This window comes from Dendropsophus ebraccatus, chromosome 4 (genome assembly GCF_027789765.1).
Source record: "Dendropsophus ebraccatus isolate aDenEbr1 chromosome 4, aDenEbr1.pat, whole genome shotgun sequence".
Classification (NCBI taxonomy): domain Eukaryota; kingdom Metazoa; phylum Chordata; class Amphibia; order Anura; family Hylidae; genus Dendropsophus; species Dendropsophus ebraccatus.
Genome location: NC_091457.1, coordinates 158,041,147 through 158,068,625, shown reverse-complemented (window position 1 = coordinate 158,068,625; position 27,479 = coordinate 158,041,147). Strand labels below are relative to the sequence as shown.

General features: G+C 44.6%; 1 protein-coding gene across 1 annotated transcript in view; it reads right to left on the bottom strand.

The window, feature by feature from the left end:
• Positions 1-17,418, bottom strand: part of LOC138790086 (putative ferric-chelate reductase 1) — a 34,061-nt gene extending 16,643 nt beyond the window's left edge. The window contains exons 1-6 of the mRNA XM_069969040.1: positions 17,347-17,418; positions 12,632-12,836; positions 10,950-11,089; positions 10,061-10,152; positions 8,581-8,644; positions 6,895-7,080 (exon numbers count right to left, since the gene is read on the bottom strand). Of these exons, the coding sequence (XP_069825141.1) occupies positions 6,895-7,080; positions 8,581-8,644; positions 10,061-10,152; positions 10,950-11,089; positions 12,632-12,830 (681 nt within the window). The 5' untranslated portion in view covers positions 12,831-12,836; positions 17,347-17,418. The remainder of the gene's footprint in view (positions 1-6,894; positions 7,081-8,580; positions 8,645-10,060; positions 10,153-10,949; positions 11,090-12,631; positions 12,837-17,346) is intronic.
• Positions 17,419-27,479: the final 10,061 nt, after the last annotated feature.

Genomic DNA, 27,479 nt, shown 5'->3' with positions numbered 1-27,479 from the left:
ACAAAAAAAGGCACAAATGGGGACAGGATACAACCGAATCCGCTCGTCTCAAGTACAATGTTTGATTACAAACCGTATCTCAATGCAAACGATTTTTACAAAAGTGTTATAGAGATGCATGAGACTGGAAAAGGCCACAAAAGCATCGACAAAGACCTGGTTATACATTAAACCGTGGTAAGAAAAACCCAGTACAAATGAAAATCAGCAAAAAAGTGAAAAACTATTCGCGGGAAACAGCAAAAGATCTACAAAAACTGCAAACTGCAAAAACTTAAAGGTATGTTCACACTGAGGAACAGGTGAGGAATTTCAAGTGAAATTTAGGCTTAATTTCTTAGCGTATTCTGCTTGAACTTCTGCCCATAAAATAGGTACAGAGCAATGTCCCATTGTGTTCAATGGGATTTCAGCTCTGTTGTTCACACAGAATGTTCCGCCGCAGATCCACTTTCCGCTATGTCAATTCCTTTGGCGGATTCTGCTAGAAAAATCCTATAGAAGTCATTGGGGCTTTATATTTCCGCTTTCCGCTCAAATTCCGCGCCTATTCTACCAGAGCTGAAGAAGAGGAAATATCAAGCAGAAAACTTCCCTCTTCAATTCTTTATCTATTCCTCAGTGTGAACATATCCTAAAAAAATACTGAAGAAGAACGGCCCACAATGCCTTTGAGAGGCTATGTTCCCGCAATGTCCAAATAACGCCCATTAGTATTAAATGACATAGCCAGGATAGGTTCTAAGGCGAGAGGAGACGGAAGTAGAACTTTTTGCAAGTGTGTGAAAATCCAGAACGTTGAATTTAGGAGGGAATAGAAAGCTGAACTGCAAAGCCGAAACCTCATGTCCACCGTGATACAGGGTGAGGGGGGCCTAAATACCTTGTGATCATTGAGATTGAAATCATAGGCGTGTCACAACACTTTGCAGCAGAATATAAGGGAAGCAGTGCATGACCTCAAGCTAGAGAGACATTGGTTGATGCCACACCACCACGGTCCGGTAACATTTTCTCCCTGCACAATGCATGTTTACTCAATTTGCTCAATACATGACGTTAGCAGCACAGCTGTTTGTGTGTTGTACGTTTAGATACATTGGCCCAGATTTACCAAAACGGACTAAGTGCAAACTTAGACTAGACAATCGGGGGCTATGTTCACACTACGTAAGTCTCCGGACGTAGCGCGTTCCGTGAATATGCGGCGGACATATATGTAGTGTGAACATAGCCTTAAAATGTTCCAGATCTATCAGGCTGTTTGATAAATCTGTTTCACTTAAAGGCTATGTTCACACTACGTACGTCGTGCAGAAATCACGGCCTTTATGCGGTAAATACGTAGTGCTGCAGGCTGAGGGAATCCTGCTCGAGTGTATACACATAGGGGGACATTTATTAAGTCCAGCGTTTTTTACGCCCGACTTAAAAATGGCCCCGCATCTCCGGCGCTACGGGGATTTATGTACAGGCAGACTGCCTCTACATAAATCCCGTGCGCTCCGGTGCGCACAGCCGAAAACCTACACCAGCTGAGGACTGGAGTAGGTTTTCGGCGTATCTTTTGGCGGAACAAATGGTGAATCGCCCTGACTCTGAGTCCGCGCCCTCCGTTCTGCCCCCTTCACACCCCCTCCCCGCCCCCCGGCGTAGTCGGCGGAAAGTGCTGATTTGCGAATACTTTATTCGCAAATCGGCCATTTGCGAATAAAATCATGCGCAAATCGGCACTTTCTGCCAAAAAAAAAATGTACGCCGTTGATACATGTCCCCCATAGTATACACTCCGCCGGGATCCCTAGCTGCACCGCGAGAAACTGACATGTCAGTTTTCTGTGGCCGCTATTCACTGAATAGCGGCCGCAGAAAACACTGTAAGGTCACACAATGGAGCGTGCGGCTCCGGCTCAGCAGCGCTAAATGATCTTTTCTGAGACCGGAATGGCCGGTCTCTTACCAAATGTGAACATAGCCAAAGACTGTCTAGTTTTTTGGTGCAAAGTTTACACCAGCTATTACTTGGCTTGAAGTCCGCCAGAGTTTTCAACCAGATTCAGGTGCATTTTTTGGTGCAAAATAGGCCACACCTCATTTTTGCATAAAAATAAAATAATTTGCATAATAAATGTGAAGAAAAGTCTCTAGCACCACTTTTTCAGCCAAAATTCTGGCGCCATTGTGCTTGCCTATAATTGTGAGATAAAGGGGTGTTCCCTTCTCAGCATGTTATACATTGTCTATAAGATAGGAGAAAACAAGTCGATTGTTGGTGCTTGCTCACTGTGCTTGCTGACAAGTGGTTGAAAATAAGTGGAGTTTAAAAAAGGAGTTGTTGGTGATTCTGTGGGTTTGGAGTGACTGATATATTGTTGTTTTTGTGCAATTGTGTGGTGTGCATTGCTGCAGTGCATAGATAGCTAGTGCCATAGTTGCTTAGTTAAACAGGTCCAAACAGTTTTTTTTTTCTCTGGTCTGCTCTGCACCTGGGGGTGGGGTTAATTGATCTCAGGTGCTTAAATCAAGGCTCAGCACTCACTGTGTGTGCTTGCTCACTGTGCTTGCTGACAAGTGGTTGAAAATAAGTGGAGTTTAAAAAAGGAGTTGAAAGAAGGAGTTACAAGTTCTGGTAAGTGCTAATCTCTTTCTTTTTCACTGTTTTTGTTGCACTGAGGATGATGGCTAGCAGGATGGAAGGATTCATTCAGTGCGCAGTCTGCCGCATGTACGCACAACTGGAGCAGGTGTTCCAGGGTGAGTACCGCTGTGACAGATGCGAGCATGTTGCCCATCTAGAAGCTCGAGTTAGAGATCTGGAGAAGCATATTGCAACACTGAGGGAACTTGGCCACCTTGAGAGGGAACTTCGGCTCACTGAGCAGGAAGTTAGTGGGTTAGAGATGGAGGGTGGTGATATAGATCAGGAGGCCCAAGTAAGTAGCTGGGTTAATGTAGTTAGAGGGACCAGTAAGGGATCCAAGAAAAGGAAGGCCACTTCTCCTACTATATGCCCAAGCAAAATCGCCAAGTTAGGTGATGATGCGAGGGCATCCGTGTCAGAAATGGCAGCTCTAGTGGAACCTGTTCTCCCTAACAGCCGGGGGAACAGTCCAACTAGTAGTGGGCGGGATGGTATTGTAGGTAGGCCTAGACAGCTAGTGGTTGTAGGGGATTCTATAATCAGGAAGACGGATAGAATAATTTGTCGCCAAGACCGCCTCAACCGAATGGTTTGCTGTCTCCCTGGTGCCAGGGTTCGGCATGTGGTGGAAAGGGTGGATAAATTACTTGGGGGGGCTGGGGATGACCCAGCTGTCGTGGTCCATGTGGGAACCAATGACAGGATACAAGGTAGGTGGAGGTCTATTAAAAATAATTTTAGAGAACTAGGTGCTAAGTTGAAGGGAAGGACCTCCAAGGTGGTATTCTCTGGAATACTGCCTGTGCCACGCGCATCGCAGGAAAGACAGCGGGAGCTTAGGGAGTTAAATGCATGGCTCAAGTCATGGTGTAGAGGAGAAGGGTTTGGGTTTTTAGAGCACTGGGCTGACTTTTCATTGGGGTACAATCTGTTTTCCGCAGATAATTTGCACCTTAATGGAAGGGGGTCCGCTGTGCTGGGGGAGAGAATCCTAGAAGGGGTGGAGGGGTTTTTAAACTAGGGATGTGGAGGGAGGACAATGAAGTATGTAATGTAGTGGCAGATAGGTTAGAGAGGGGACAGAACAATGAGGAGGGAGGAGAAGGGTCCTGTGGGGGGAGGATAAGACCAGTGGATAGGGAGATCCATATGTTGCGGATGAACAGTGAGGATGATTGTAGCCACAGCACAGTAATAAATCCCATTTCTTATAATGAAGCGGTTAAACTCGATGGTAATATAAAGTGTATGGTTACTAATGCCAGAAGTCTAGCCAGCAAGATGGGGGAGCTGGAGGCCTTGGTTCTGGAGGAGTCCATTGATGTGGTTGGTGTGACTGAGACATGGCTGGACTCCTCACATGACTGGGCTGTCAATATTCAGGGATTTACGTTGTTCAGAAGGGACCGGGTGGGCAGAAGGGGAGGAGGAGTATGTCTGTATGTCAGAAATGATATTAAAGTGAGTGTAAAAGATGCAATAGTGGGAGATGACTGTGATGATGTGGAAGCATTATGGGTAGAACTACAGAAGGAGGTAAAGAGTGAAAAAATTATTCTTGGTGTAATCTATAGACCCCCCAACATTACTGAGGAGGTAGATGGCCAGTTGAATAGACAAATAGAGCGGGCTGCCCGGGAGGGAACAGTAGTGATAATGGGGGACCTCAACTACCCAGATATAGATTGGGGTCACGGTTCAGCTAAAACCACAAAGGGGAGGGAATTTCTTAACCTCCTGCAGGATAATTTTCTGGGCCAGTTTGTGGAGGAGCCAACTAGAAGTGATGCCTTGTTGGATCTGGTTATTTCTAACAACGCTGAGCTGGTTGGGGATGTCACTGTCCATGAACACCTGGGTAATAGTGACCACAATATAGTGACTTTTAGCTTAAAGTGTAGAAAAGAAAAGCATGTTGGGAGGGCAAAAACTCTTAATTTTAAAAGGGCCAATTTTCCTGGGTTAAGGGCAGAACTTCAGGGCATAGACTGGGAGCGGCTGCTGTCACATACGGATACAGCTAATAAATGGGAAATCTTCAAATCCACATTAAATAACTGTACTGCCAAATATATTCCTATGGGTAACAAATTTATAACGGTTAAAATCCAATCCCACATGGCTTACAACCGAGGTTAGAAGGGCTATAAATGAGAAAAAAGGGGCATTCAAAAAATATAAATCAGAGGGGTCAGCTGTAGCATTTAAACATTACAAAGAAGTCAACAAAACCTGTAAAAATGTAATAAAAGCAGCAAAAATTCACAATGAAAGGCAGGTAGCTATAGAAAGCAAAAGAAACCCCAAAAAATTCTTCAAATATATTAATGCAAAAAAACCAAGGTCAGAGCATGTAGGACCCCTAAATAATGGCGACGGGGAATTAATAACTGGGGATCAGGAGAAAGCTGAGTTACTTAATGGGTTCTTCAGTTCTGTATATACAAAAGAGGATGGAGCTGTGGTGGGTGGGGCCAGTACTGAGGTGGGTGGGGCCAGTGCTGCTAACACATGTAATGTACTGAACTGGTTTACTATAGATATGGTCCAAGATAAATTAAACAAACTCAATGTAACCAAAGCTCCAGGGCCTGATGGATTGCACCCCAGAGTTCTTAGGGAACTCAGTTCTGTAATTTCACTACCCTTGTATGAAATATTCCGTGATTCTTTGCTTACTGGTATTGTGCCGAGGGACTGGCGTAAGGCAAATGTAGTGCCGATCTTCAAAAAGGGCTCTCGAACTTCCCCAGGTAACTATAGACCCGTAAGCTTAACGTCCATTGTGGGGAAACTATTTGAGGGGCTTATAAGGGACTACATCCAGGAATATGTAGTGGCTAATAGTATTATAAGTGATAACCAGCATGGTTTTACTAAGGACAGAAGCTGTCAAACCAACCTAATATGTTTCTATGAAGAGGTAAGTAGAAGCCTGGATGGCGGCGCGGCTGTGGATATCGTGTACCTGGATTTTGCAAAAGCGTTTGACACAGTTCCTCATGGACGTCTGATGGGTAAGTTAAAGTCTATTGGTTTGGAAAATTTAATGTGTAACTGGATTGAAAACTGGCTTAATAATCGTACCCAGAGAGTGGTGGTCAATGATTCCTACTCCGAATGGTCCCCGGTAATAAGTGGTGTACCCCAAGGGTCAGTACTGGGCCCTCTTCTGTTTAACTTGTTTATTAATGATATTGAGAATGGAATTAACAGCAATGTTTCTATCTTTGCAGATGACACCAAGCTTTGTAGTACAGTACAGTCTATGGAGGATGTGCAGATGTTACAGGATGACTTAGACACACTGAGTGTTTGGGCGTCCACTTGGCAAATGAGGTTCAATGTGGATAAATGTAAAGTTATGCACCTGGGTACTAATAACCCACATGCATCATATGTCCTGGGGGGAGTTATTCTGGGAGAGTCACTGATGGAGAAGGATCTGGGTGTACTTGTAGATAATAGACTACAGAACAGTACACAATGTCAGTCAGCTGCTTCTAAGGCCAGCAGGATATTGTCATGCATTAAAACAGGCATGGACTCTCGGGACAGGGATATAATATTACCGCTTTATAAAGCTTTGGTGCGGCCTCATCTGGAGTATGCCGTCCAGTTTTGGAACCCGATTCATAAAAAGGACGTTCTAGAGCTGGAGAGGGTACAAAGACGGGCAACTAAACTAATAAGGGGAATGGAGCATCTTAGTTATGAGGAGAGATTAAAAGAATTACATTTGTTTAGTCTGGAGAAGAGACGTTTAAGGGGAGATATGATTAACTTATTTAAATATATAAATGGCCCCTACAAGAAATATGGGGAGAAGATGTTCCAGGTAAAACCCCCTCAAAGGACAAGAGGGCACTGCCTCCGCCTGGAGAAAAAAAGGTTCAATCTCCGGAGGCGACAAGCCTTCTTTACCATGAGAACTGTGAATCTGTGGAACAGTCTACCACAGGATCTGGTCACAGCAAAAACAGTAGAGGGCTTCAAAACCAGCCTAGACAAGTTCTTAGAGCAAAATAATATAAATGCATATGTATAGAACCTATCACCCCTCCCCCTTCCCTGTATCCATCCCCTCCTTGGTTGAACTTGATGGACATGTGTCTTTTTTCAACCGTATTAACTATGTAACTATGTTGGGGTTCTGATTCCGATATTGAGGAAGCCAATGAAAAAAAAAGTTAAAAAAAAAAAAAAACTTTTAAAAATTTACAATAAAAAGAGATGTAATAATGAGGTCTCACCATGGTGGTATCATCAGAGAACCCAATAGCCACATATCCAGTGGTGGGGCCGCTCATTTCAAACACATATCCACTACTAGTGGGAGCCGAGGACATGAAGAGGCAGGAGCTGTTAGTAGGACTGCAGCTTGTCGGGCTGGTGAGGCAAAACTTCTGAGAACCACAAGTGGTGCTCGATATCTGCAGCTATGAGTAAGGAAGAATAAGATGGTTACAGACACTATGGATATATGTAGTCTGCAAATTCTAGACTCCATCACACTAATCAGGGATCGGGTTGGGGGGGGGGGGGCGGAAAATAGGCAATTTCTTAAGGACTCCATCTTAAAGGGACCACCAGCAGCTTAGACCCTTCAGCTTAAAAACTCCCATCCCCATAATGATCAGGCAGAGCATTAATGATAACAGAAAGAACTCTATAGCCATACAGTAACAGCTTCTTTCATCTCCTCCTTGCACTCCTTGATCAACGCAAGGCGGAAACAGGAAGCTGAACCATCAGCGTTCAACTTTCAGTGACAGATCATGGAAACTGTGTAACCACAGAAAGCAGTCTGTGTGGTAACATACAGACGGGCCGCACATCCACATAGGTCTACTGCTTCTCAGTAAAACTTACAAAAACACAAGGGTAAGCATTATTGTTGTGCCCCTGGCGCACACCATGTTCAAGGCGAAGATTCGCCCCTTCACCCTGGCATACGCCTGAGTGCATCTCTTATTGAATCCAGAGGGGCAATTGGGGACAGGGCCTAATTTAAGTCCTCGGTACTCCAGTCTTCATAAATGTAAAGATGCAAAATGTAGTTGGGAGAAGCCTTAAAGGCAATGTGTCACCTAAATTTTCTTTTACTAATTAGAGTCAGACACAAAAAGTTCTTCTTTTATTTTAATCTGTTTGTATTTTCTAACTTTAATTTTTTTCATTTTACTTTTTATACATTGTTATGGGGGCGGCCATATTGCCTGAGCTGTTCTCAACAGCATTTAGTGACATGCTTTACAGCAAGACCCATGGATATAGACGACAATAGACAGAATCTGCCCCCTTGAGATGACTGTGAATCATTACTGAGTGCGCTCTTTGACTTGTGAAAAGGTCATTCCACAGGGAGCTGCTATTGTCTCCTCTATCTACTGGTGTCACAGCTGCAATGCTGCAGAGATCACTTTACAGCAGCCTCCTCTTATCACAACAGGAAGTCTCAGCTTAGTTTTACCCCCAGTGGTGAAAATGAAAACTGCAAGATCTCAGGATTATTTTATAATAAAGATAGAAAAATTAGAAATTAGAAAAAAACGTCTCAAACAATTCTTAAAAAATGTTTAACATAAAAACATTATAAAAACAATAAGATTCTTTAAAGGGGCACTCTCATCACCTAAACTTTTATTAGGTGATAGAGAATGCAAAATGTAGCAATTTTACAAATGCTTTACATTGGCTTTTTAGTTTGGCTTTTTGGCCCCTTCTCTCTCCCTATCGTTGACAGCTTGTTGCCTAGGTTCCCGACCACCTTCCTCCCTCTGCATGAGGTGACCATCTGTGGCGTCACTGGGCTGGTCGGGAGTGGTAAGGATACATTTCTCCCACCGCACTGCTCCTTTCCAACCACTGCCTTTAGGTAGGTCATCCCTCATTTTTCTTACACCTAGTAATGGCCGTACCCACCCATAGACACTTACTGCTTCTATGATGTCGCTCTGCACTCCAGTCCAGAAGGTGCTGTAAGTGTTTAACACTGTCGCTCTGAAAACCAAGAAAATATTACAATTACATCAGATTTTGACTATCGTGACCAGTGATTGGCTGAGAGGAAAGTTCCTGCTCCGCCCTCTTGTCCTGTAAGTAGGCAAAAGAGACAAGCATCGGGAGCCGAAGAGGAGCTGCAGCGGGACCAACGGCGAACCTGGGGTAAACAACTATATAGGTGTTTTTTTTTTCATCTTTTATGTAAACATTTCTGACAACTCGATTCCAGGTGGCAGAACAACAACAAACATCTAATAAATCAAGATCCCGTACTGTATATGAAGCCTTGAAATATGACTAAAAAAACCTGTCTGCATTCACACAAAACAATTATCACTTAAAGAGACTCTGTCAGTAGGTTTAGGCTGTCCTATCTCAGGGTGGCATAAACTAGTGACAGAGAAGCTGAACAGAATGATGTATCACTTACATTGTTCTGTGCAGATAATCCAGAGATCTCCTCCTGAATAACATGGACAATAAGTAGTCCTCTCCATTATGTGCATGAGCCCAGTAGTCCTGGATATTCATGAGAAGCAGAAAACTCCACCCATCAGCTGCTGATTGGCAGTTATTATCTATCCATGCTGTGTATGGGCAGCCAACTGTCAATCAGCAGCTGGAGGGCGGGGGGAGGGGTGTGGCAAGAAACTTATTCTCCTGCATATTAGGAGAACGGCTGAACAAAATGATGTAAGTAATACACCGATCTGTTCAGCATTTCTGTCACTAGTTTATGTTGCCCTCATTTAAGGCGGAATAAACCTAGTGACAGATTACCTTCCGAATTTCCTTTCGCCCTAAGGCCGCATGCACACAACCATTATAACCATTAAGAACCTTCATATTGGGCCGTAATATGGCAGACACTAGCCCATGGGCTTGTCCTGTACGGTTATAGCCTCCAGCTTCGTAACTAAATGCATCAAAGAGATTTTCCTCTTGTCTGACATTTTCCTGATAACATCACGCAGGTCACATAGAAAGAAGTCACCTCATCAGGAGAATATCGGTGCCGCTCCCAGGGCCCGGCGATTGCTTTGTGCTTCTCTTGACATAAGTAATACAGGGCCACAAGGTTATCGGTAAAGTAATATTTGCACCTTCGGTAGAGTCTTATAGCTTAGTTTACTCGCTTTGTGCTCTGACTACTTCTATGCACGGTAGTTCTACTGCAATTCTTCTATATACATTGCGTCAGCGCAGAAATGATGCAATATCCTACTCTGCAAACAAAAAGTGTAAAGGCAATAAAGAATACAAAGTTATATCTGCCAAAAAGTCAAATCGGGGAATGAAATATGTAAAGAGATTGACGTACGATGGGCTAAATATATTCAGATTTATCATTCTAGGGAATGCTATACAGGAGAATGGCGGACATAGGAAATCTCACCTAATCCCAGAACTTACCTGAATAGCACAGGTCCCGCTCCTTGTGGAGCCGTCCAGGAGGCCGTGATGCTGGTTTTTAGGTTATTATTTGTATGACTGACAGCTGCGTTCTAAATAGAAGAGTATAAGTATATGTTATATAGAGGCTATCATATATAGGTCATGTAATTCCATCCACATTAAGGACCCGAAGAGGATAAAAAATCTCCTTAAAGGGGGATTCCAGGAAAAATCAACCATCTACAGTATAGGAGAAAAGTAGGAGATCGCGCAGGGTCCAACCCCCGCCAATTTCCATATCGGCCCCCAGCCTCTGTATTAGGAATAGAGCCTCGGGTACGGCACGTGACCGGCAGCTCTATTCATTCCTATGGAGCGATGTAAAGAGCCGAGTAGGCCCGAAGAGCGATGTACTCAACTCTTTCCATCAGCTCAATAGAAATAAATAGAGCCGCGGCTCATGTGCCAAACCCATGGCTCTATTCATTACATGAAAGCCAGGAGCCCGATACAGAGAATGGCGGGGGGAACAGAAGTCGGACCCCCCGCTATCTACTACTTTTCCCTCATCCTCTGGATAGGGGAAAAGATGATTTTTGCTAAAATACTTCTTTAGGTAGCTTCACACGTACCGACCCACATCGTTAATAACTAGTCGGCTAGGTCCTGGCAGATCACTTAAATTACGGTACGTGTGAAGCTACCCTTAAAGTAGCACTCCAGTTTTTTTTTTCATTCTTCCCCCTGTTGCAGGTTGGCACATATACTTACCAATGGCGTGCCGCGGGACACCAATCCTCATTGGTAAGTGTATGTGCCAGCCTGCAGTGGGGGAAAGAATTAAAAAAAACTGGACTACTACTTTAATGCACAATAATAGAACATGTACAATGAATAAGTAACTTACAGGTTGTGTGCCGCATGTTAGTATCTGAGCGTTGGAATCGGTGGTGGTAAATTTTCCATTGATCCAGTTTCCTCCCACTGATCGAGCTTCCAGGAGGAACCCTTTAAAAGTGTCTATTCCAGATGTGGACGTTATAGTGACTGAAATGGAAAGTAATCCAATGTTTGGGGGTCAGTAATGGATGGAGACATGGAAGCCATGAACACAGCCGTAATATGTATGACCGTACTACAGACCCACTTCCATAGAGCGCCGTATGGCAGCACATATGGGCTCTTTATAGAACCACAAAGGGTGTTCTGCCATGTGCCGTCTACATTTGTAGAATCTCCATTACTAGGTGGGTATACAGGATTGTAGTAGTCTATTAATAATAATAATAATATTTATAGTATATAGCAGCCTACAGTGAATATACAGAAGACGTCTCACATCTCACACAATTGTTTCCATTGACTGTATATACTCAGATCGCCTACGTTCCTTATAAACCTGTATGCTCTCTTCTACCCCTTGATGGTTTTGTTCCATATTTCCTTCCCACATCTCTAACAATATCCAGTGGAAACTGTAAATCTCCATCTCTCCCTGCGGATTTGCCGCTCATTACTGCACAGACGCATCCAGTAAACCTGAAGCAGCCGACTCCTAACAAGGCGACTCCAGGCCGTAATCTCTCGAAGAAATAGTTTAGTTTATCGGAGATTACATTGTAAGTGACGGTGAAGGAAAACCCAACCTGAATTAACCAGTTCACTGCTGCACCGTGTCTATATCTGGCTGTAGATAACGGAATGTCGGGAAAGGGGGGGGGGACTCTTTGGTCAATTCCCCTTTATAACCCCTTAAAGAATGGATAAGTTGCTGTATTATGCCTTATAAAACATAATTTATTTTATATGTGTAGTTTTTTTTCCTAGTAAATCCAGCCAAAAAAGTAATACATACACTTTAAGGCTATATTAAAAGAATTTATGGACAACGGCCGTTGTTGCGCTGAAATGTTGGCCGGAAATAACTGACATGTGAATTATTTCAACAGCTGTAGCAAACAACGGACGTTATTCAATACATTGTGTAAACTGTAGCCGTTGTTTGCACTGACTTCAATGGCCGTTCTTGTCATACAAAATACATTGTGTGAACATAGCCCAAGCATAATATGGCCATTCTACGCACATTAAAAATAAAACAATAAAATATTGGAAAGAATTGATTTGCATAAAATTCACAGAAAAGGTCCAGAAAACACAACGAAAAACAAGAAGGAAAAAAAAAACATAAAAAGTTAATAAAAATACTCCAAAAAGCAATAAAAAAGTTGACATTTCGAGGCTAATTTTGCTTAATAAGGCTATGTTCACACAATGTAAAAAAAAAATTAATTTAGCCAGAAATAATAATCATGTTCTTTATTTCTGGCCGTATTTTGCCCTTATTTTTACATTGCGTGAACATAGCCTTATTAAGCAAAACTAGCCTGCTTTTTGTAGTATTTTTATGAACTTTTTATGTTTTTTAGGTTTTTTTTTCTTGTTTTTCGTTATATATTTGAGTCTTACAATACACAGTGTGAACATAGCCCTGAAGTGCGAACATCTCACAATCGGACTGTGCTTTGTAGACCTCCGGCCATAGAATTACACGCTATCAGTAATAGTATTTAACACTTGGTTCCTTACCTGTAATAACGTCCCCAGGAGAAAAAGTTTTATTAGACACGGTGATTATATACGAGGAGACAGATGACTGGGGACCATTGTTCCCGTGGACTGGAAGCATGTTGTCACAGGAAGCGCTTATTTGTCCATTGGGGTATCCAAAAACTGTAACCAAACCTCTGGCGGCAAGGCACATAAGAAGGGTTATACAATGATCCATGTCTACCTATAGGAGATACAGAGGAGACCTGCCATGAAGTCATGTAACTAACGTATAAATTACGGGGTTATGGATGCCGAAAACCGAGTCTCCGAGCATCGAAAAAACGAGTCTCTGAGCATAGTCGGGGCTGTTGCATCCTGATTTTTTTAGTGAAATGTGTCAGTTTAGGTAAAATATACCAGCCCGGAGTCCAGGGTCACAGAGGTCAGTACATTATAGCAGCTCCTAGCTTTGGGTATGGATATGAGAATAAAAAGTAAACTTATAACAAGTCAAAGGTTGGTGGTCCGGGTGGTGAGAATCCCACCGATTGGAAGAACAAATGGGGATAGGACTTTCTATAAAGTCCATATATATAACTTAAAGTAATTCTTCCCATTTGTTCTAGCGACTGGTGGTGGTCTCAGCATTTGGACCCCCACCAATAAAATATCTGATTGCAGCCTCCTTTATGTTCTGTGGCAGATATATACAGTACAGTAACAGTACGACAAGGAGCTACGACAGTCCTCCACAACTGCAGGGAGCAGAGATAACTCAGATCCCAGCAACTTCACCCCTTAGGGTCCTCTGACCAATTTATGTGACAGATTTTTGAAGCCAAAGCCAGGAATGGATTTGAAAAGAGGAGAAATGCCCGTCTTTCCTTTATGATCTGTTCTCTGTTTAGAGTCTGTTCCTGGCTTTGGCTTCAAATATCAGTCAGATAAATTGGTCAGATATCTGTGTGTGTAAAAGGACCCTAAGATTTCACATGACTGTAGCATCAAATGTAGCCAGATAGCCCATACCCCCACCCTCACACACTGGACAGAGAGATGACATAGACACCGGAGGTCTACCATCAGAGATGCCGGTCATTACACTCAGAATATGTTTACATTGTGCAAAGTAGTAAAAACGTAAAATGGTATAAATGAGTAATCACTGTAATTGTACTGACACATAGAATAAAAGTAAAGTGCACTAATGAATAATTCATTATAGCAACAAAAAAAAATGCAGAACGTAAGAATTTTCCACCCTCTCCCCCCACCACCACCTAAAATAACTGTTTTTGAATACATTATATGTATGATGCCATGTACAGCTGTGATAAATAAATAATTAAAAATAAAAAAAACTGTGTCCTCAAGGCCACAAAACATCCCTGCCCTGAGTTTTTTTTTGCTTCATTACTCTTCCCATCACTGTTCCTCCAGTATATAGTATACACAGGATTCCCTATGCTGCAGCGTATAAGTCTATTCCAGTATAAACCTCAGTGACTAACAATAACGTAACACTCACCAGGATGTGCGTCCTGTCTGTATCCCTCTATGTCCAGTACATGGGAGATGTCATGTAATACAGTGGGAGGCTATGGGAGGATCATCCCCAGGTGCAGGAGGCAGGAGCTCACACCCTGCAGGTTCTCTCCTCCTCCTCACAGGGACTGGTGTATATGCGATTATTAGTGAAGTCCTATAATACCAATAGATTATAGATCACCTGGTGGCTGCTGTTAGGTGACTGTAACCACAATGAGCTGTGGATTTTTCTACAGCCTCTACACTCACGCCTCTATCTTCCTCTTTCTTAGGGTCCTATTAGACGAAGCAGTTTTTAAACGATCGTAAACGAGATCATTTATTACTATGATCGTTCCCCATGTTATGCAGAACGATAGTGGTTAGTTACGATGGTTTACGCCATCTGATCCCGGCAAATGGAGCAACGATGTGGAATTACACTGAACGATAGCAAAACAAATTACAGGGAACGATTAACGATGATTCTGGTATCAGTGCCGTGTGCCGGGGTAGCTGTGCAGTGTTGTGGCTGCTTCCTGGGTGTAGGGTCACTTGGGCACTTGCCATGGTGGCCAGGAGTGGTGTTGGAACCCACCCTCGGACAAACGGGCACTGTGCTCGAAGTTGAGGATAACCTAAGTGTAACCTGGTGTATAGGTGCAGGTGCAAAAATGATAGACCAGAGTCCAACAGGAGAACTTCCGTTTAGTGTAAAACAGAATAAAGACACTTTGGTAACTGCAGGTGCAGCAGGAGGTAGTAGTAATAAGATGTGAGAACAGAGTAGAGTACAGGAACGCCTTGAGGGTTCTGTCCAATGTAGTATTGTACTCTCCCAGGATAGCGTAGTTAAGAATAGAAGAAGATACTAGTACTTATGTATAGATACTGTGGATCTAACCGCCTTATGCCCTATAGTGTCAGGATACCCGTCCTGCTAAGGTAGTACGAGGTCCCAGGTCTCTGTGCTGGGTTAAGCAGACTTTCCAAGTAGAGATGAGCGAACCTCGAGCATGTTCGAGTCCATCCGAACCCGATCATTCGGCATTTAGCGGTGGCTGCTGAAGTTGGATAAAGCTCTAAGGTTGTCTGGAAAACATGGATACAGCCAGTGACTATATCCATGTTTTCTACATAGCCTTAGGGCTTTATCCAACTTCAGCAGCCACCGCTAATCAAATGCCGAACGATCGGGTTCGGATGGACTCGAGCATGCTCGAGGTTCGCTCATCTCTATTTCCAAGACTTTCCAGAACAGCCGTGCATTACAGTAGGATACGTAGGCTTAATTGCTGCTTTGTCCGACTGGGATCAGTACCCGACTCCGGGTGACTTTCCTGTGTGTCTTAGAAGGTATCCCTGATGTGGACAAGGTTTTCCGCCGCCGCCGATCTCCATATCCGGACTCCTGGACCTCCACCTACGACCCCCCCACCCCCGGACCGGTAGCCCCTGGACCCCTCTCCATCCAACCTTGCCGACTCCGGTCCTCATTCCCCCCCCCCCCCCAACTAACCTTATGCTGCCTACCGGATAGCAGCAGCCGCAGGACAGGTGAGATCACCCCCCCAGAACTAAAACTCCCACCATGTCCTGCCGACAGGGCATGATGGGAGTTGTAATTCTGCAGCCTGTGGCCATCCAGGTTGCAGAAGTACAACTCCCATCATGCTTTGCTGACAGGTCATGATGGGAGTTGTACTTCTGCAGCCTGCGGCCATCCAGGTTGCAGAAGTACAACTCCCATCATGCTTTGCTGACAGGTCATGATGGGAGTTGTACTTCTGCAGCCTGTGGCCATCCAGGTTGCAGAGGTACAACTCCCATCATGCTTTGCTGACAGGTCATGATGGGAGTTGTACTTCTGCAAGCTGTGGCCATCCAGTTTCCAGAAATACATCTTCCACCATGTCCTATTTTTCCTTCTGATCAGGAAATCCTGAAGGTTTTTCCTGATGGTTTCCTGAAGGTAAAAAAGGATTACTGTCAGGAAATCCTGATACTTTCCTGATGACATTTGAGGTCTCCTGATCAGGATTTCCTGACAGTAAAAACTGACACGGACGTGTGAATGGGGCCTTTCTCTCTCTCTCTCTGTCTATCTTCACCTCTAGTGACAGAAGACTGACTAGAGACTAAAGACCCTACCACCAGGAACTAGGTCCTTTTTTATAGGGTTACCTCAGCTAGTGAGGTACTGGTGGGGCTGTGTGTGTGTGCAAGAGAGATAAGAGCAGAAAAGTAAGAGAAACAAGACCTGCACCTACTATAGGAGAAAACATAACATGAGACATAAGACAGTTAACTAGAGATGAGTGAACCTGGAGCATGCTCGAGTCCATCAGAACCCGAACTTTCGGTATTTGATTAGCGGTGGCTGCTGAACTTGGATAAAGCCCTAAGGCTATGTGGAAAACATGGATATAGTCATTGGCTGTATCTATGTTTTCCAGACAACCTTAGAGCTTTATCCAAGTTCAGCAGCCCCCGCTAATCAAATGCCGAAAGTTCGAGTTCGGATGGACTCGAACCCGGTTCGCTCATCTCTACAGTTAACCCAATGCTTCCTTCACCTGTGCTCAGTACAAGATACTCAATAAATACAGCAGCGACACCTAGTGGGTAAAAACACGCAATACACTTCATCCCCTTATGAGAACCTGAGTGAGTTACTTTGCCCAGGTGCATGAGAAACTTAATGGTACACCTGTGCTGGGACACTACATCAGCACCAAACAGTGAACAATTTTGTCATAGAAACATAGAAACATAGAAGATTGTCGGCAGAAAAAGACCACTGGGTCCATCTAGTCCGCCCTTTTAGTATTTTCTTCCTTATTATCTTAGGATAGATATATGTCTATCCCAGGCGTGTTTAAATTCTGTTATTGTAGATAACAGAATTTAAACACGCCTGGGATAGACATATATCTATCCTAAGATAATAAGGAAGAAAATACTAAAAGGGCGGACTAGATGGACCCAGTGGTCTTTTTCTGTGTGTCTGTGTGTCTGTGTGTCATTGGCCATTTGAGTGTTGCCTGCATTTACACAAAATTATTATTGTTTAAATTCAAACAATATAACGGAATCTAATACATCAGGAATATGGACTCTCTGGCATATAATCCTGGCTGCACAGGAATGATCAAGGGAAAAACTTAAAGGGGTTATCCAACTTTGGGAAAAAATTATTAAAATGTAAAACTACAGTAATATACCTCAGTAACAGGGTGTCTTTGGCATTGCTCCTATCCCAGTGTGGCCCAGACTGTCAGGTGACCAGGACACTTCTTCCCCTTGCAATGAGTGATGTTTGATGTATTGTTTCATTTTCTACATATATCTGATTCTGGGAAAGCAGGATGACAAGCAATATGGCCACCATTACAGCTCCCAAAGACAATGTTTTCACAAACTTCTCAATATTGAGTCTGCTAAGGTGTATCACCAGTAGAGATGATCGCAACTCCAACATGCTCAGCTCCATCCAAGTCCGATCATCCAGCACTTGGTGGCAAAAGAAGTTAGATGCAGCCTTAGGGAGTCCTGGAAAACATGGATACAGTGCTGTATCCATGTTTTCCAGGACTCCCTAGGGCGGCATCCAACTTCTCCAGCCACCGGTAATCAGGTGCTGGATGATCGGAGCCAGATGATCCCTATACATCCTCCGCTCTTTAGAGTTGACATTTAGGAGTTAAACTAGCACAGTACAGATTTAACAGATCTGCAAAACAGATCCGCATTTTTTAGCAGAATGTGAACGTTGACAGCGGAAATAATATATGGGCCAGAAAAAAACACTAAACGTGTCCATAAGGCCTTAGTCTAAAAGGAAGGATCAGCTTGGGATCCAACACAGTCTCATTGCCCAAACTGCAGCTATAGTATGTGGACATAACCTGCAAAGACTCCTGAGAAGCTCTGGGCTTTAAAGGAGAACTCCGGGCTGGGGTGATTTTTGGCAAAGTGATGGCAAGGGGAAGGATGAAAGAAGTAACATACTCTCACCTCCCTTGCTCCAGCTATGGTGCCAGTATCCCGCAGCTTTTGCCCCCCCAGTCCTAGCTGCTTCTGGGTCTGAGTGGGGATCTGGGACGTGTTAGGCTAATCAGCCATTCAGTGGCCGTTGTGCTGTTCTCCTCACTTATCTGTATGTTATTCAGATGTTTATAACTGCATTGTTTTCATTCATTCCTTGTTGTATTCATTACATGTATTCTTGTTGTGCTGCCATCTGCTGGCCAAGAGTTTAGACTCCCCTCCATTTTCACATTTTTTGGTTCGTCCCTTAGTGGGTGTGTCTTATAGCCCAGTCTCCACGTCACTTCCTGTAGCAGGCATTCTTCATCCTGCTCCTGACTGGAGAAGTAGTGCTTGCTTGGGCTTATCAGAGTTATAATCTTCTGACCAGAAATTACAAGTGTCAGCAAGGTATCTTCTAGGAAAGCAGCAACAGCACAATATGACTACTATACCGCATCCGTGACTAAGCTGTATGTGAAGTTATTAAACTACGTTCTGCTCAATTTCCTACTCTACCTGACGCTTATTCTGGTTCCTGTCTGCCTCATATGCTGGAATACAAGGTAGGAATCTCCAGTCAGGCCCACTAGTCAGATAAACCTTCACTCGCCGCATGTGGGGACAGAACAGTCAGAAGATTCACTTAAAAAGCCCAAAATCACAGCTAGAAATTGCCTGTAACCCAGACCAGTCAGAGGTCTCCATAGCAACAAGCACATGGTCAGCTAATCTGAGACAGCACGTCTGGTCAGGCCTCAGGACAAGCACAGTGTGTGTCTGCTGTATTCTACACCTGCATAGAAGTCTTCCACAAAGCACCCCAAGCTGTTTCTCATATCTTACATGAACCTTTCATCACTCAGTAGAAGAACAGTTTTGTGTGTGAAGCTCCCTCTGACCATACCCCTCCTAAGAGACTTGCTGCATACTACCTCCCGTTGGTCTGGCCACCCAGACTTGAAAACCCCACAAATCACTCAAATAACGCTGGGAATCATATCGGGGTGTCCTAAAGAAGCTGTGCTGCGATTTTCAGACCCCAATTCCAAAGTTAATTTTCTTAAAGAGACAGTACACTTAAAATCAAAATGGCCGAAAAGCATCCCGAGCAACTCCCCAGTGATAAAACACAGCAAGGACAAGTCGATAGTGATGATTTGGAACAGCAGGAAGCAGGACTCACACTTCCAACAGACCAAGTTGTCCGACCAAGACGCTCTCTCAAACCGACACTAAAAGTAATTGAAAATTATCATACTGCTAAAAATGAGCTCTGTGATGACCTGGAAGAGAGATGGGAACGAGTTACCTCCCTCATGGCAAGTTTTCAATCCTTCAAGGGTGACGCAGAGAGTCAACAAGATGCTGTTGCACGGCTGAATACAGAGCATGAAAGATATAAGAGACTGTTTGCAAAGTATATTACCTTCTTAAAAGCCTCTAATATCGATGAAGCCTTAACAGAGCTGATCAAGGCAGAATCATCAGAAATAGAAAGAGACGCCATGGTGCAGAATGCTAAAGATAAAGCGGAGCTCCGTATCTCTCATCTACAAGAGACTAGATCGCACAGATCAAATTCATCTAAACGTTCATCACGGTCATACAGATCCTCGTGCTCAAGAAGCTCAGTCCTGAGTGACAGAATACTAGAGGCCCGCATAGATGCAGAGCAATCCAAAATAAGACGTGCCTTCAGAGGAAAGGAAGTAATGGCAGAGGCCCAGATAAAGATTCTTCAAACAGAGATGGAAGAGGAAATTGCAATGGCCGAAGCTAAGGCTAAAAAAGAGAGTGCAGAAGCAGAGGCTCAGATAAAGATCCTTCAAACAGAGATGGAAGAGGAAATTGCATTGGCCAAAATAAAAGTACTCGAGCAAGCAATGAGCCAAAGTCTCGATCCAGTTTGCTTGCCACAAGAAACAGACAATCCTGTCGATCGCACCAATGACTATGTGCTGAATCAGTTACCTGCAGCCCCCCCTATTTCTAGCGCCATTCAAGCTGACAACACTGAAATCTCCAAGTCAGCTCTACCTGCAGCTACGGTGCCACCTATAGCACCCGCACGAACTGATGATCGTCACCCAGATGTGCCTTCTCAAGGACAACTATCACAGGAAGATGGTTACCGAGTGTTTTCTGGCCTAGTCGCGCAGCACAAGCAGCGGTCGTCAGAACTTATAGAGGCTAAACCACAGCTCAACCCTGCAGCGACATCATTCTACCCTGGAACATCTCACCCTTTCACGCCAACCAACCCATACGCCCAAGGGGTACAACGAGTTGACACGGCAACAAGAAGTGAGAAAACAGATATATCTGAGTTCGCAAGGTACATGGTTAGCAGGGAGCTGATCAACACCAGTCTCTCCAAATTTGACGACCGCGCAGAGAGCTACAGAGCCTGGAAAGCAACCTTCAAAGCTGCCATCGCCAACCTCAACCTTACCGCAGAGCAGGAGCTTGATCTCATGGTCAAATGGCTGGGCCCTGGCTCTACAAATCGCATCAAGAGCTTAAGGACTGTCTATGTGGGACAAGCTGAAGCAGGTCTTGCCGCTGCCTGGCAGAGACTTGAACGTACCTTTGGCAGTGCCGAAGCAATAGAGAAAGCCCTATTCAAGAGACTGCAGAACATCCCAAAGATTAATCTGAAGGAAGTCCACAAGCTTCAGGACTTAAGTGATCTGCTCATGGAACTGGAACTTGCTAAAAGAGATCCTCGTCTATCTGGACTATGCTATCTGGATACCGCCCATGGGGTAAACCCAATCGTCACAAAGCTGCCATACAGTTTGCAGGAGAAGTGGGCAACATCAGTCTCAAGATATAAGAGAGCACATGATGTCACCTTTCCACCATTCATCCACTTCTGCAGGTTCATCGACGAACAGGCCCAGATGAGGAATGACCCCAGTCTTGACTTCCTGGAGCTCAACACTCCAGCTGCATCATCATCACAGAGACTTTAAGAGCTGTGCGAGTGTTAGAAAGACTAACCTGCCACCACCTGCAGCATCCACGGGTAAACACCAAACTAACTCATCAAGAGACAAGTCCTTTAATCGTGAATGTCCCATTCATAAAAAACCTCACTCACTAAATAAATGCAGAGGCTTCAGGTCCAAACCCATACAGGAACGCAAGAAAATCCTCACTGAGCTAGGAGTATGTTTCAGATGCTGCGCCTCATTGGAGCATATGGCTAAGGACTGTAAATCTGCCATTAAGTGTGAGGAGTGTCACAGCGACAGACATGTCACGGTTATGCACCTAACCCCACCCACCAGCGATTCATCGGCTGCAATTACCAGTATTCCCACTACAAGCCATGGCGGGGAGCCTCAGAATCGTGCTAACTCTACCACTGATGTTTCCTGTTCATGTTCTGAGGTATGTGGGGAGAGCCAAAGGGACAAATGTTGTGCCAGAATATGTCTGATCAAGGTTTACCCAGAAGGACAACCAAAAAAGGCTCTAAAAATGTATGCAATCATTGATGACCAGAGCAACCGGTCCCTAGCCGGACCTAAATTCTTTGAAGCCTTTGGGATCGAGGGACCCACAAAACCCTATACCTTAAACACCTGCTCAGGCAGCATAGAGACTTGTGGCAGAAGAGCACAGGGATTCATTGCTTCTCCCATCAATGGAGACACAGAGATACCCTTACCTACACTGATTGAATGTGACCAAATACCTGATCACAGGGATGAGATTCCTACCCCAGAAGCTGCATTTCACCAACCACACCTAAGGCACCTGACCAGTGTTATCCCACCCTTGGATATGGACGCTGAAATTCTACTCCTGCTTGGCAGAGACAATCTAAGGGTACACAAGGTGCGTCAGCAGTGTAACGGTCCTGACTATGCCCCATACGCCCAGAGACTGGACTTGGGATGGGTAATCATTGGGAATGTATGCTTGGATCAACCAGGAATTGACTCCTTTAAGACGTACGTGCACAGGGACGGACGCACATCTTGCATCAAGCCGTGCCCTCATCACTATAAAGTCAAAGAGAAACCTCCAGACCTCATACAGCTGCCTGACGTCATTCCCTCCCCCTATGCTGACAACTTGGGGAGATCAGTGTTCGTCACAACGAAGGATGACGATAAAGTAGCCTTGTCAGTAGAGGACAGAGACTTTGTCAAGATTATGGACAGTGAATTCTCTAAGGAGGAAACCAATCACTGGGTTTCTCCACTACCGTTCAGAGCTTCCAGGGTAAGACTCCCAAACAACCGGGAACAAGCTTTGCAAAGATTTAACTCTCTTCAGCGTTCCCTAAACAGCAAGCCTGAAATGAGAGAACACGTTGTCACGTTTATGGAAAGAATATTCCGGAACAACCATGCAGAACCAGCTCCATCCTTGAAGAAGAACGAGGAGTGCTGGTACTTACCTTCATTCGGAGTATACCATCCCAGAAAACCTAATCAAATTAGGGTTGTATTTGACTCAAGCGCCAAACATCAAGGTGTGTCTCTTAATGACGTCCTTCTCACAGGTCCCAATCTGACAAATAACCTTGTCGGAGTCTTGATGAGGTTCAGAAAAGAGCCTGTTGCCATCACCGCTGATATTGAACAGATGTTCCACTGCTTCATAGTCAGAGAGGACCACAGGAACTTCCTCAGATTTCTGTGGTACAAGGACAACGACACCACCGAGGAGATGATGGAGTACCGCATGAGAGTACATGTATTTGGGAACAGCCCTTCACCTGCTGTAGCGACTTATGGCCTTCGCAGAACCGCCAAGGAGGGAGAGTCCCAGTATGGAAAGGATGCCAGAGACTTTGTAGAAAAGGACTTCTACGTAGATGATGGACTCAAATCATTACCTACTGAAGAAGAGGCAATTGATTTACTTAAAAGGACTCAAAACATGCTGTACCAAGCCAAACTACGGCTACACAAAATCGCTTCAAACAGCCTGGCTGTCATGAGAGCCTTCGAGTCAGATGATCATGCTCCTGGATTCAAGGACATAAACCTGGGACAAGACGATCCACCAGTGCAAAGAAGCTTAGGCCTGAGGTGGGATCTGTCCGCCGATTCCTTTGGCTTTCAAGTAAGTCGTGCGGACAAACCCTTTACAAAACGTGGTGTCCTGTCAGTTGTGAACAGCCTATACGATCCACTGGGATTTGTAGCGCCCATCACCATACAAGGTAAATCCCTACTGAGACAGCTTTCTGAAACCATCAAGGATTGGGATGCCCCCCTTCCTTCTGATAAAGAGCAAAAGTGGGAAGCCTGGAAGCAATCTTTGTATGCTTTGGATCAGATCCACATCCCAAGATGCTATGTCAAAGCCTCACTTACTGCCAGCAAGGGGAAAGAACTGAATATTGGCACCAAGCCCATCCAAGATCAGCTGGCAGAGAAGGGTTGCACCTGGATTTTCAATCCCCCTCATAGTTCCCACATGGGAGGTGCCTGGGAAAGGATGATCGGGATCTCACGCAGCATCTTGAACTCTATGCTTATGGATGTGAATTCTTCAAGACTCACACATGAGACCCTGGTTACTCTTCTTGCTGAGGTTTCCGCCATCATCAACTCAAGACCCCTTGTTCCAGTATCAATGGATCCTGAAGCACCAGCTATACTGACTCCAGCTACTCTTCTCACCCAGAAAACTGGGAATCAACTGACGCCAAGTAGAGAGTACACTCATGGAAACATCTACCAAAAACAGTGGAAACGTGTACAACACTTAGCGGATTACTTCTGGAACAGATGGCGAAAGGAGTATCTTGTGATTCTTCAAGGAAGAAGAAAATGGCAACACCAGAAACCAAACTTGAAAAAAGGAGACCTCGTATTGATGAAGGAACAACAAACCGAGAGGATGGACTGGCCTATGGGACTAGTTACAAAAGTTCTTCCCAGCAAGGATGGCAAGATCCGGAAGGTGGAGTTGAAGATCTCCAGGAAGGGTGAGACCAAAACGTTTGCAAGGCCTATCAACGAACTGATCCTGATATTGCCTGTTGAGGATGTTCCTGGCGGATGAACAGGACTGAACTTTCCTTTAAAGAACTTTATTCCTCAGTTATGAAACAGGATTATCTCACTGTTTATATTGCATATTAACATGTTTTGTTTCAGGTTTTGCACTATATTTCATAGAAATTAGTTTATAGTGAAATCCCCCTAAGGGAATTTCAGACGGGGAGTGTGCTGTTCTCCTCACTTATCTGTATGTTATTCAGATGTTTATAACTGCATTGTTTTCATTCATTCCTTGTTGTATTCATTACATGTATTCTTGTTGTGCTGCCATCTGCTGGCCAAGAGTTTAGACTCCCCTCCATTTTCACATTTTTTGGTTCGTCCCTTAGTGGGTGTGTCTTATAGCCCAGTCTCCACGTCACTTCCTGTAGCAGGCATTCTTCATCCTGCTTCTGACTGGAGAAGTAGTGCTTGCTTGGGCTTATCAGAGTCATAATCTTCTGACCAGAAATTACAAGTGTCAGCAAGGTATCTTCTAGGAAAGCAGCAACAGCACAATATGACTACTATACCGCATCTGTGACTAAGCTGTATGTGAAGTTATTAAACTACGTTCTGCTCAATTTCCTACTCTACCTGACGCTTATTCTGGTTCCTGTCTGCCTCATATGCTGGAATACAAGGTAGGAATCTCCAGTCAGGCCCACTAGTCAGATAAACCTTCACTCGCCGCATGTGGGGACAGAACAGCCGTAGGGGGGTCCCACCTCGGCTGCTGACTGGCTGAGCAGCCTAACACATCACGTCCCGAGTCCCCATTCAGACCCATAAACCGCCGTGACTGGGGGTACTGGAGCTGCAGGGGGATAGCACCATAGTTAACCTCTGTGCCCCCCACAATATATCTATCAACTCCTGGTCCCCTCCATGTCAGGCGGCCCTTACTGCCGCAGTTTCCACTAGGCTCAGATGTTAGCTTCTCCTACATGGGTGGGGCTAAAGGAATATGGATGCATTACCCCATTCACCTGATGACTCCTCTTCCTTTACTGGCAGGAACAGGAAACAGAAAGGGAGCGTGACATCACAGGAAGTAAAGAAAACACAGGCAGAGTGGTCATGTGACTGAGCCTGAGAACACAATAAGCGCTGTAAATAAACAATAGATGTGTATGTAAAACATACAACACCCACAGAGGTCAATGCAATGCTAGTTTATTGAAAAATCCCCAACAAACCCTTTAGGCTATGTTCACACTGCGTACGATTCCGTCCGCAGTTCGTACGCCGAAATTACGGGCGTGGGAAAAATCGACATGCGGCCGGATGCGTACGCACTGCGAACATACGCCCGTAGTAGAGTTCTGCTTCCCTAGCTTGTTTCGAAGCGATCTGAGGCAGGTCATTTACTTGGAAATCTTCGCCCAGCCCAGTAAACCACACAGAACCTTTTGGATCGAAAAATCAAGTTCAATTTGGCTGGAATAAGTACTTTGTACGGGACCGCATGGAAATCCACGGCCGTCAGTTCGAACATTTCCGTCCTCAAACAATGGTCTTGTTCATTTTTCACGGCGCCGTATACGATCCGGTCGTAAGTTCATACGTAGTGTGCATTGTGGGGCCGTATATCGTATACTTTCAAGCGAATGCATCAACCTAAAAACTATGGGCGTATATTTGCAGTTTGCACTACGAGCGGAAAGATACGTAGTGTGAACATAGCCTTAAGGAGTAAAATACTCACATGTTGGTTTTGAGTTTGGGGTTTTCTTTTTCAGGGCATTTTAGAGGTTTTCTGTTTCCCTGCAGTTATTTAAAAAAGAAAACAAAAAAAAAAACATATGACAGAGAGCAACCCCAGATCATTTTAAGTGTCAAATCAGGGGCCGCCCAGTTGTTGCAAAACTACATTCCCACCATGCCTGGATGGCCAACGCTTTTTCTGAACAGAATCTACAATAGAGGTCTGAACGGAGCCTCCATGGCAGGTGTCAACCTAGAATAACTGCATGTTATATTCACACTGCAGCCACAAGATGGCGCTATAGCACCACAAAGCACTGATTGTTGGGGCACTGAGCTTCAAAATCTGTGTGATATGTGTTCAGTTTAACTATGTATGATGGATAAACATATATAAAGCGCAACATCCAAAGGCAAATACACAAAGATAACAGCAGTTCTTTTCAAAGTTTTGGAATCGTAGTCATACACTTTTGTGCTTTTCTCCAATATAGAAGATACAGCTGGTACACTGGTAGACGAGAGCAGATAACTTTGATACTTTACACAGCTTAGGACCGGGGAATACACTGATGAGTTGCGGTCGCAGACTCTGAAGACAATAGACTGTTGAGATAAGTAACCTTGAAAAGTGGCGCTGAAGCAACTTAGAGGTCTGTGGGGGTGAACGCGGGATCCTATCCAGATAACTGTGTTGATCAGCTGGGGCTGTAGGAGAAAGTCCTGTTTCCATGGGAATGAATATCCACCTAAACTAACACGTGGGCATGGAGTGAAACACAATCAGGGATTACAAGGTCACCAAGTGGGAGAGATAGCCACTGGGGTCACCCCTTAGGAATCCTAGCAGGTCTGCTGGAGAGACTCGGCCTTTGCACTGTGCTGTACTACTGACTCTTACAGTATCTCATTTACTTGTGTGTTGCATTCAGAGGTAGAAGAAGAAGATGACAGCCCAGCGTGGACAGTATTTAGTCCCGGTGTTCCAAAGCCCCTTAATCGCGGTGCTCTAGTCAGTCATGACTACGGTATCGGGATATAGAAGAAAGATATTGGTCCCACCTCCTGGCCAAGTCCAGGAAGAATACTCTGCGGCTCTCTGAAGCAGTGTTGCTTCTTATACACAGAGTCACTCCCCTACTCTCCTCCAACAACCAACAACCATACACTACTCCCCACTAAATCCAACTCCACTATATAACTTAGGCCTTCAAGGGGGAAATCTGATTGGGCAAAAGATGTAATAACTTTCCTTGATAGGACAGTAGCCCCTGAGGTAGCTGGCTCAGAGATTGGCTAAAGAGTAGAGCAAAGAACGGTGGCATGATTCATATAATCACTAGAGCAATCAGTTAAACCTTACATACTTTTAACCTTCAGCCATGCAAAGAATACAGTGACATCTGGTGGTGGGAGCAGCATTCTACGGGCTTCAGTCTTAGAGTCTATAACACATATAGTACCGACCTATACCTGCTAGAAAAGCAGCGGACACCTGCTCTGGGACACTGTAATTCCATGTGAGGTCCCCCAGTCTCCAGCAGCCATTCCATGTGAGGTCCCCCAGTCTCCAGCAGCCGCTCCATGTGAGGTCCCCCAGTCTCCAG